Consider the following 11876-nt stretch of genomic DNA (forward strand, 5'->3'; position numbering starts at 1 on the left):
GAGACAGGGTTTCTCTGTGTAGCCCTGGCTGTCCTGGCACTCACTTTGTAGACCAGGCTGGCCTCTATAACAGCAGAATTCACATAATAGTAAGCATCTTATATGATTGTTTTATCTCTTTGTCTGGGGCTGATTAAAAGAATCCTAGTCTTTACACAGGCCCAAAACAGGATGGCTCAGATGAATAAGAGGAACATTAAATTGAGCGATGCTAAGGAAGGATCCTCTCTCTGTCTTCCCTGAAGGGTTAAGAATGATGGTTATGAGCCTTCCCATTCCCAAAACTCCATAGTCTTTACCTTCTCAATATCCAGTCTCTCCATTCCTAACCATTATAGTAAAACTTATGTGACATAAAGCACTTGGACAGGCACCATGTAACGTCCACTATCTAGATGCATAATGCCATGTTAAGTGGCATCTGAAAGTATCAGGGTAACTACTTTCTATCTTTCTATGGATTATAGTTTTTCTACATAATATACCAATACTGTGTACATGCACTTAGCTCTCCAGTACTATGTATGTACTTAGAACTACCTTAAACTCAGTCAGTATGCATTGGCAGAAATAATTTCCCTGAATAGAAACACTATAATGGCCACACCTGTTAACATGCCCTATTCCTAGATGAGGAACTACAGGATGTTGAGGGCTGCTAAGAGATGGAAAATCCAGGGACAAACATGCACATAAGTTGTCCATTCCATGGACACATGTATGTATGAGCAATACTAGATGGACTCAGTAGGGTGTGTGTGTGTGTGTGTGTGTGTGTGTTAGACAATAATAGGTGACGATGAAGAGATCATGAATTAGAGAGAGATAGGGTCATGTTGGGCAAATTGAAGGGAGAAGGAAGGACGGAAGTGATGGAGATATACTATTTATGTACAAAGTTCTCTTCAAAATTGCTTTAGAAACTTGAAATAAAAATTGAGGGAAAAGAAAAACAAAAGAATAAAATGAAAGGACTCAGTATATGAAAGGGAACATGTGGTTTTTGTTTTACCAAGTCCGGATCACCTCACTTCTTGTAATACTCTCCAAATCCTTCTATTTTCCAGCACATATCATACTTTCCTGGGGGGTTGTTTGTTTGTTTTATTTTGTTTTGTTTCAGTTTTTCAAGACAAGGTTTCTCTGCGTAGCCCTGGCTGTCCTGGCACTCTCTCTGTAGATGAGCCTCAAACTCAGAGATTTGCCTGCCTAAGTCTCCCAAATGCTGGAATTAAATTAATCCAGAGGGTGCTACCACAGTCCACATAGTGTCCTGCTTCTATATAGCTGATTAAGAGGGTGTGTGTGTGTGTGTGTGTGTATGTGTGTATTACATTTTCATTTTCCATTCTTCTGTTGCTGGGTATCTAGGCTGGTTACATCCCCTTGCTGTTATGAATGATGCAGTGTTGCTGGGTATTTGATCACGTGGTGAATCCCAAGGCTTAGCCCTGGCACACACCCTTAATCTAAGAGCTAAGCAAGGTCAACCCTAGCTCAAGAGGCAGAGCAATCAACCAGCTGACAGGGTGTGAACAGAAGTAAAGAAAAAGGAGGGTCTTAGAGTTGGAAGGTATTTAAGACAGCTCAGGAGAAGGAGCTCCTTCAATATCGATATTGATATCAGCACAGTAGAAAGGTCAGCTGGGTGCCTCTCTGAGCTCACAGGTTTTCACCCCAGCATCTGGCTCCTTGAGTCTTCATTGGTAAAATTGAATGGCTGGTATTTTTGTCTCAAGACAACAATGCAGCAATAACATGGAAGTGCAGGGGTCTCTGTGGGAGGATGTAGTCTTCTGGGTATGTGCCGATGTGGTAGCGCTGGGTCTGCTTGTCTGCTTTTAGAGCTCTGAGTGTCTACAATGACTGCATTAGTTGACAGATAAATAAATAAATAAATAAATAAATAAATAAATAAATAAATAGGGTAAGAGGGTTTGCGTGTAGGTTTAGACCATGAAACTAGGTAGGAGATCATGAGAAGGAAAAAGAGGTATTCAGAAAAGTGTGGGGTCTGGAGCAAAAGATTGCGCAAGACCCAGAAGTGTAAAGAAAGTTCCTGGGATGGGCATGAGGCTAGGGAAGGAAAGACAGGCAAGAGAAACAGTGGAAATAAGTCTACTTTCTTTGCAAATGCCATAAAGAAGCCTAATTCTTTGTATACTGGTTTGTTTTCTTGGATATATTCTTTATTTACATTTCAAATGTTTTCCCCTTTCCAGCTCTCCCCTCTGGAAACCCCCTATCCCATCCTCCCTCCCCCTGTCTCTATGAGGGCACTCCCCTATCCACCCACTCCCATCCTCCCGCCCTGGCATTCCCCTACACTGGGGCACTGAACACTCTCAGGCCTGAGGGCCTCTCCTCCCCCTGATGTCTGACAAGGCTATCTTCTGCCACATACATGGCCAGCACCATGGGTCTTTCCATTTGTACTCTTTGGTTGGTGGTCCAGTCCCTGGGAGCTCTGCTGGGTCTGGCCTGTTGACACTGTTGCTCCCTCCATGGAGCAACAGTGTCAACAGGCAAACCCCCCTCTGTATGCTTACTTTTTAAAATATGAATTTTAGGAAAACCCATGAGGGATGGCACCTCTGGTCAATGAACAAAGTCAGTAGGGGATGGGGGGTGGTGTGATGGCTAGCTTGGATTTGTCTCAGTTTTCTGGTTTACTGGGTTTGATTATTTCTGAAGTCCTTTTAGCTCTAGACTCTGTTTGACCCTCAGTTTTACACACCTGTGTACTCACTATGCTACAGTGTTGTGGATGATTGGGCTACAGTGGATTCTTCCACACCTCTCCTCTTCCTTGAACAATGCCCCCCACCCCACCCCGCTGTGCCATGAGAACCTGTCTGTCCATCCCCCATCCCACCCCCAGCTATTTGCATTCAGTCTTCACAAATCATCCCTTTGTCCTATCAGGAGGCTCTGCAGGAAACCAGGCTAAACAGCCTTCTTAAATCTCTTACACTCACTAATTACATTGCAAAGAACTATTACACACCTCAGCAGAGCAGTCAAAGATGCGTAATAAGAAAGCTGAGTTGCAAGGAAAAGACACCTAATTTATGACAGGCTGTCAGCCACTTTCCACTAACCCTTCTTGGCACAGAGTGGCCTTCCCACTTATGGGATCAGACATTCAGTTGTGACGCCCACATTGGACATATATACCCATCTCTCAATTCTCAACAGGTGGGGACTAAAATCCTGCTCCCCAAAAGTGTCCATCCCAGACCTGGGCAAATTAAACACATTCTGTCATATCTGTATCAATGTCACTTTTTGTATAAGTTGATCCCTAACTCCAGAAGCCACAAATAAACTACACAGTTTCACCAACTCTTTATTGCTCAGTCACTGAATAAGCTGTAGAACATCCCAATATCCTGGAGGAAAATTCTGCCTCTTGTAGTTCCCCATGGAGAGATTTTAAGTATAATCTTTTAGCCCATTTAAGGCTCATCTAAGGATAAGAGATTAGCCAACCTCCCTCACAAGGTCAGTGTAAGCATTAGATGAGATAATAAGTGTACTGTTATCAAGAAAACTACCCAGAATGTACTGGTCACTGCCACCACCAGGGATGTCTTGCATATCCTCCACCTAGTGTGATTCTAGTCCTGTGTTTTATGGCAACAGCAAGGACACAATCTGCTGAGTAAGGCCACATCTCAGCAATGCAAAGGCCAGGACTCCTGTGTGCCCAGTAAGCACAGCCCGTGTGCCAGCTCCACACAGAAAGGTAAACACATAAAAAGATCATTATGGTTTGAATCTGCAGTGTCCTTCCCAGCTCCTGTTCTGAACACTCATTCCCAAGCACCAGTTTAAAGGCTGTGGGGCCTTTAAAAGAAGGGACCTGAGTAGCGGAAACAGATTACAGGGGCCGGCCTTCCAAAGGCCACACTCATCCCTAACGCCATCCTGCTTTTTCTGCTTCCTGGTTGGCTACCACAGGAACAGATGCTCTGTCACAAGTGACCACTGTCATGACCACCAGCATGTCTTCCCTGCCAAAATGGACTGGGGCTCCCTGAAGCCATAAGCCAACATCCATCTTTTCCCCACCACATGTTGTTTCACAGTGACACAGAATACAATGAACACAAAGACTGTGGATAAACTTGTTTTCTTAATCTCTACGGGTTTGACATGTAGCAAGCACACAAGTTAGAGGAGTTCACTATATTTAACATACATTCTGCATTATATGCTGGTCATATTCCTTAATCCTTCTTTCACCTAGCCTCCATGTGCTCCCTCCACCCATTCCTACAGCACCCTTCCCTGTCCTAAACTATTTTTAATTTCTTTCTTTCCTCAAACCCACTCAAGTGTCCACCAATCCATTTTGTATTTCTACAAGGTAGTCTTCTTGGTATCCATACATGAATGAGAACATACAATACTTGCCTTTTCTGTGTTGGTCAACATAATGATCCTGAGGAGTAAGTTTCCGACATCTACAGGACCACTGAGAAGTCGTGTTATTTCCCACCCACCCCCCATCCCCCATTGCTTTCAAAAGTTGCTTTCTGAGATTCTAGAAGCCTTTGACTCTTGGATTATAGTACGATAAGAATCGTAGTCCCCTTGCTTCTTCCCTTGTGCCCTTGGGCAATTATTTAGCCTGGTTGTGCCTAGTTTCTTCATCTAGACAGGGGAAGAGAGATGAACATGATGTGATAGTGTGTGTATATAATCTTAGCCCTAGAGTGATGAGGATAGGTAAATTGAGAGTTCAAGGCCAACCTGCTTTATAGAGAAAGACCATGTCTTTAAAACATAAGGGCAGGGGACACAGGCAGAGGCAGAGGCAGAGGCAGAGGCAGAGGCAGAGGCAGAGGCAGAGGCAGAGGCAGAGGCAGAGGCAGAGGCAGANGGCAGAGGCAGAGGCAGAGGCAGAGGCAGAGGCAGAGGCAGAGGCAGAGGCAGAGGCAGAGGCAGAGGCAGAGGCAGAGGCAGAGGCAGAGGCAGAGAGTAAAGCAACACCTGCACAGGTCTCGTGGCCAACATTACCTTCAGTACAATAGGAATCCTGTTTATTCTGATGACTCCATTTATGTTACTGCATGTCTACTTATGGGGCTGGAAATATTCTTTCATTCACCCCAGGATACTTCAGGTAGGCTCCCTTGTGAGGAAATGTAACAAACACTTCACATTAGCCTTGTATTACATCAAACAAGGAACTATCTAATATCTTGGATGCTCTAAGAGTAATGCTCACTCAGGCTTAGCTTTCTACAGCCCTACATGCATGGGGTCCAAAGGACCTTTGACATGTTTACTTCTTTTTATTTAGACATTTAAAAGATGAATACATCCCATATTGGGGAGATGGCTCAGTCAATAAAGTATCTAGTACACAAAGATGAGGACCTGTATTCAGATCCCCAGAACTCCACAAAGAAAACTCAGGTGGTGGCCCAAGCCTAGAACCCCAGTGCTGAAGACATACAACCAGTAGGATCCCTGAAGTGTATCAGCCAGCCAGCCTAGTTGAGTCTATGCACTTCAACTCCAGTGAGATCAAGGTTACTGGTCCTTAGTATACCACCTGCCGACTGAATGTTTCTATAGAAGTCACTTCTGCTTCTCTGAACAACCCTAACTAACACTAGAGGAAATCTCAAGCATCCTAAACATCACGCCAGTGCCTGGTCTCTCAGTGCCAAGCTGCTCCTTGATCAAAGCACTGTGATAGCACATTGCTGAGTAATCACCTAGTCATTTGTAAGGAAGCGATCATTGGTTAAATTCATGGTTTGAAGAGCAAGAGACTGGGGTCAGGCCCTGCTTCCCCAACCAGAAGAGAGAAAAAGAAGACCTTCCCTGTGAGAAGCTGTCATCCCATACATGGTTTAGCCTGACATCTTCCCACCCAAAGAGAAGCAAATGCCCCAGGCCTAAGTATGATACCAAGAGTGGTACTAGTTTGTTGAGGACAAGATTGTGGGGATTTAAAGAGGAAATCTGGGCTGAGAATTTAGCACCCATGTGGACACCAACTAAGGATTCACACCGAGACACCATCTGCTAGTGGAAGACTGTAGCCAACTTTCCAAGAGTGAACTTACTTTAAAAATGCACTGACCAAATTCATATCCTCTAATCTACTACTCTCCATAGAATGAGCTGGAAGATGAGCACACTAACAAGAAACCTGGCAGATCATTAACCACTGTGCCAGAACTGCGCTTGCTCTACAAGGGCATCCAATGTTATAAAATAAACATGGTAGATTTGAGGATGTTGAATTTTTGCTTATTTATTTCAATTTCTTTCTTATGTTTGATTATTTGGTTTTGGTTTACAAGAGTACCTTATTTTAATATGGCCCTATGTTCTTGATATACCATCTCAATAGGTATATATGTTCTGCTTCCATTAATACAAGAACTCCAACTAGTCTTAAAGCAATATAAATATTTATAGTAGGGAAAACAAGGTCTTCTCCAGTCTTCATCCTAAGATGAACAGCAGCCTAGCATCCAATTCCATGTTCTTAAAAATCAATCCTATTATTACACACACACACAACCCAAGAACTGCATGAGGCCTTATCTATAGAGTGCAGAAGAAATCACATCCCACGCCAAGCTTTCATGTGAAATTGTCCCCTGCCAGCTGTGTGTTGATTCTGGGAAACTCACTGAATCCTTGTCAACCTCCCTGAATTTGTTTAATTTTTCAAATGGGTAAAGCACAAACACATACATACACACATACACTCCCACCTCTTGCCTCATGTTGCAATGGATTCATACAAAGAAGAGAGCTGTGGGGCAGTCAGAAGCAACCTGGATATCTCCCAGAGCTTTGGCTTCTCCACTCATGTCTGCTTCCTGGTGTGCAAAAGCAAACTTCTCCCAGCATGCTGTGCGTGCACTAAAGCCATTCATTGGAAACACAGTAATTAGCATTGCAGATAAAGTGACATCAGTGCAGTGCTAATTACTGCAGTGCAGATGTACTGTTAGATTTGGTTACCATACATAACATTGTCAAGCCTTTATTTTTAAATTAAAGTGCAACAAACCATACCCTGGCTACACATATTTTTATGATTAATACAAATTAATGTTATTTCATTGTCTAGGGGAAGGTTAGAGATAAGGAGATGTTGCATCTAATTGTAATAACATAATGGTATATGTTATATATTCCCCCAGCTGCCTGCGCATTGGGAGCTTGTATAAGCAAGGATGAGTTCTGTGAAGACAAAGACCATGCATTCTCCTTGTGGGATCCCAAGCTCCTAGCACAGCCAGTAATAAGTGACCCTTTCTGAACATGAATGAATAGATTGCTAATGAGTGGAGGTGTGGATGAAAATGAATGAATGAATGAATGAATGAATGAATGAAGATTCAAATGTGTTTTAGAGGGGAATCTGGGAAATAGAGAACTAAAAGGCACAGTAATTTTGTTTTGATTCTCCTGATTCTGTTTTGCTTTTTAGTCTTTAAGATGAGCTGTTTGTTCTCCATATCTAATCCATAGAAGTCCAAAGAGAGAGGCAAGTGGAAAGATCACCTGAAAGCAGAGGTTTCATTACCATTATCATCTACCAGGTCCTGGAAAGGGAAGATGAGTGGAAGGGAGATGAGGGAGAACCCTTCTGCATCAGTGAGACATTGTGCAAGAGCCAAGAGAGAGAAAGGAAGAAAATGAAAATGTTTGACCCATACAAATATCATTTACTTAAACTTTGACATCCAGATCATTTTTAAGCTAAGCAATATTAAACAGACTTATGTCACTGCAGACCCTTCAACCCCACCCACCTGCAGAACTCTTTGTCTTGCCAAGTTGAAACTTTATGTCCACCAAATACTAACTTTCATTCTCTTCCTGACCCTAACCTCTGCAATCTCTAGTCTATTTGCTGCCTCTACAATTTATTCTGCTTTTGAAACCTCATATAAATGGGATTCCTTTATATCTAAAGTGACTACTAAGTAGGAGTGAGGTCTGTCACTTGACTGTTTTGAAGATGGCTTATAGGTTTGTTGTGTTTCCCAACTCTTGTTCCCAGGAGGGAATTCTGTTATGTCTATTGTATATTCATGGAACTTCCACTTTATAACATTAAATAAGTCTTCCAAAGTTACATCGCTGACAAGAAGTGAGTTGGCAATGTTTTGATATCAAAGACTCGGGCTCTTTGCTTTGCATCCATGTATTTTTGAAACACTGGAAGAAATGAAGATGATCATGGGACATGGGCCTTGACAGAAGTATTGTTCAAATATGCAATGCTTTTCTTTGGGCACATTAGATAACTCTGATGAGTGGGTTTCTTGAAATGTGGGGGATCTCAATGATAACAAGGCTGCAAGAACTTGTGACAGATGTCCACTGAAGGTGCAGAGCTCTGCACTTGCCAATCAGTGGAGAACAAGGAAATGAAGCTGAGCATGGACAGTCCAAAGAGAAAAATAAAAAGAAGGGAAAAGAAGAAACAGAAAGTTTGGTAGTGGGCGGAACTAAAGTGAGATGGGACTGAGTGAGAAATATTCTGAATGTGAGATGAGATGCGGGGTCCCATGTGACTCCCTTCAGATTAGCCCTGAGGCTATGTTCTCTGAGTGATGACCTGAACTCTCTGCATGATATCTGCCACTGAGACTGGAGAGGAACCTAACCAAAACCTTTCTGGACTGAGTGCCTGGCACTTGACAGTTCAGCAGTCTCCCACTGGGGTTTACCCCTGGTCACCTACAGGGGCTCTCTCATCTCTCATGTGGTTCCCTTAAACTCTCCTCATGGCATTCTCTGGTTTCTTATACCTGAGATGGTGCTTTTTAGCTTTTATACCATCTCTGCCTTCTAAGCAACTACAATGAGAAAGACAAGCTAATTTTTATAAGGTGCAATCTACAAAATAGTTGTCATGGCTGGTAAAAAAAAAAAAAAATCTCTTGAGTCCCTCCCTTCGAGTTCCTGAATGATATATGTGACTTATGACTCATCAGAAGTACCTTAGAAGCCAGGCATGGAAGGAAAACGTCCTTCTACACACAGATTTAGATGCTGGTGTGTCATCAGCAGAAGATGTAAATGGGTCAGCCATAAGCCTTTCTGGGTTTGGAAAGAAATAGAAACACTTGTCTAACATGTTTCCCGTTGCCTTGTAGGTCAGTGGGACCATGTACAACACTGGAAGGCATGTCTCCCTCCGCCTGGACAAAGAGCACTTGGTCAATATTTCAGGAGGGCCCATGACATACAGTCACCGCCTGGAAGAGATCCGGCTACACTTTGGGAGTGAGGACAGCCAAGGGTCTGAACACCTCCTCAATGGACAGGCCTTCTCCGGGGAGGTATGTGCACCTGCCAAAGTGCTAAGGCTTAGGGCCAACTTGTAGGATTCCACGCCTACATAACAGTGAAATAACAGATGGGAAGGCTCCCTTGAACCTGAGAAAGAAAATCCGTGCCTCCTTTCTTTGTGTGCCTTTTGCTATGGTTTTTGGTTTCCCAGAAGAGGCTACAGTGAAACAATATTTCCTTCTGAAACGCTAGCATAGGTGTCTTGGGGCTCTCATGCCCTGGCATGTCCTAGAGCAGTGGTCCCCAACCTTTCCAATGCTGTGACCCTTTAATACAATTCCTCATGTTGTGGTGACCCTGAACAGTAAAATTATTTTGTTGCTACTTTATAACTGTAATTTTGCTAGTATTATGAATTGTAATGTAAATATCTGATATGCAGGATATCTGGTATTTGACCCCTGGAGGTCATGTCCCACAGGTTGAGAAATCACTCTCCTAGAGCACTAATTAACCTCATCTTTTCTGTGCCTCTTTACTTCTACCTCTCTGAGAATCAGCTTATCTTGCATCCCATATGACAGCATAGCTTCCCTTCTGGTAAAGTGGGTCTTATCTGCCTAGATATATAATGCACTGTGAAATCAATGTCAAGGAACTGAAGAGTTTTCCTGGCTGTCTACAGAATAGGAAATGCCACTGTGTCACACCATTGATGATGAGTGTGAGCGTGGGCCACCATCAGCCCAGACCAAAAAATTAAACCAAAACAATGCGGCTAACCACAGTTTCAGATGAGATAAGAGATAAGGTTTAACCAGATTTCATCTGAGAGGTAACACTTGACCTAGTTCACTCTTTTTGTTGTTGTTGTTGTTCACTCTTTATATGCATGGACAATTATAACTTAAGGAGCAAGGAGGGTCCTCATATATTAAGTAACCAGCAACGAGGTTGCTAGTAAGAGTCCTCAATAACTGATGTCAAAAGGACTTGAAAATTTCAAAAGTGAAGATTATATATGGTCTGTTTATTTTGCTACTTAAGGTCATGGTTAAACCTAGAAATTTTTTTTATGCAGTAAGGTCATGTGCCATCAAATAGGCCACAAGTTTAAGAAATCTCTTAGATTTTTATGTGCATCCAAAATACATTGACTGTGAGTCAGCTTAGGGACTCAACTCATTACTAGGAATACAAGGATTTAAAAATGAAAAAGGAAGAAAAGAGTTCTTGCCCCAGAGAAGTTCAAAAGGAACTATATTCAAATCATTGAAGTATAATGGCATGCTGAAATAGAGATGTACAAAGGCCCTGGCAGCCTCAAAAAAAGGGGTGGCACATTTTACTTGAAGGGGTCATGAGATGCTTCATGCAGAAGGTACCCTTTGAACTGAGCTACGGAGAGAAGCTATGGAGAGTAATTTTAACACATCAGCTTTGGAGTCAAAGGATCTGAATTTGTAGCCCCTGCTTTGATACACACCGTGTAATCTTGGGACATCACTTGATCCTTCTAAGGCACAATTTAGACACCTCTCAAAGATATTTTAAAGTTTTAGTGGGATCCTAGATGTAAGGAGTTCTCCGTTGATAGACTTAAAAGAAAGGATAAAGCAGGGAATGAGGGATGGGACGAGAAAAGGGCCTCCAGACATGTCAGGGCACTGTGTTCTTGAGACAGTGCTCATAGATCTGTCATCTATTAATAATGGCTGCCTAGACAACAGGCTTCAGCTGCAGTATGAGATTCTCTCTGTAGGAGGAGATGTGTAAGGATTGATTAAAGATGCCTGCTAAAAAGGAGCCAAGTCAAAGAACACTCTCCTGAACTAGAACATGGCAGGAAATATAACCAAAGCAGGGCAAAACCTAACAATTCAGAGACACTGAGGGAGGTCAGTCTCATGTAGAGCATCTTTAAAGATAAACTCTTCCTTACGATAGTATGCATTATTTTAAGATTTGCTGTGACTTTATCGTTGATTCTCTTGCTCACTGTCGTTATTTTTGTGTTTTTCTCCCTCTGCACTGTCACATTTCAGTGCTTATCACAGCACTGTTTCTAAGTAGAAACATTATTTAAATGAGTGGGTAAAAAAACAGATGGCTATTAGGCTAAAATCTTTACACCATTGCTTCAGTTACTCCAATGTTTAAGTAGGGTGATTTGTAACATGTACATTAACAACTTATCATTTGAATACATCTCAAAGCCTTAATGGATACATAATGATTTAATCTCAGCATATTAATTTTCCAAGACCTATTACAGACCACAGGGACTAGGTGCTTCAAAGAATCTATGTTGAAAAGTTCCCAGAGAGACAGACATGGGAATGGATGTCTGGAGTACCAGCACTAGGGAGGCAGAAGCAGGATGGTCAGAAGCTCGAAGTTAGCCTGAGCTACACAGCAATACCCTATCTCAGAAAATAAATGAAGAAAGAAAGAAAGAAAGAAAGAAAGAAAGAAAGAAAGAAAGGAAGGAAGGAAGGAAGAAAAGAGGAGAGAGAGAGAAGGAAGGAAGGAAGGAAGGAAGGAAGGAAGGAAGGAAGGAAGGAAGGAAGGAAGGAAGGAAGGAAAGGAAA

General features: G+C 42.4%; 1 protein-coding gene across 4 annotated transcripts in view; it reads left to right on the plus strand.

Moving 5' to 3' along the window:
* Positions 1-11876, plus strand: part of Ca10 (carbonic anhydrase 10) — a 501450-nt gene that overhangs the window by 384821 nt on the left and 104753 nt on the right. For all 4 annotated transcript variants that reach the window (XM_029484238.1, XM_021177199.2, XM_029484237.1 and 1 more), the window contains one exon: positions 9150-9335. In XM_029484238.1, the coding sequence (XP_029340098.1) occupies positions 9150-9335 (186 nt within the window). The remainder of the gene's footprint in view (positions 1-9149; positions 9336-11876) is intronic.

This window comes from Mus caroli, chromosome 11 (genome assembly GCF_900094665.2).
Source record: "Mus caroli chromosome 11, CAROLI_EIJ_v1.1, whole genome shotgun sequence".
In the NCBI taxonomy this organism is placed as follows: Eukaryota; Metazoa; Chordata; class Mammalia; order Rodentia; family Muridae; genus Mus; species Mus caroli.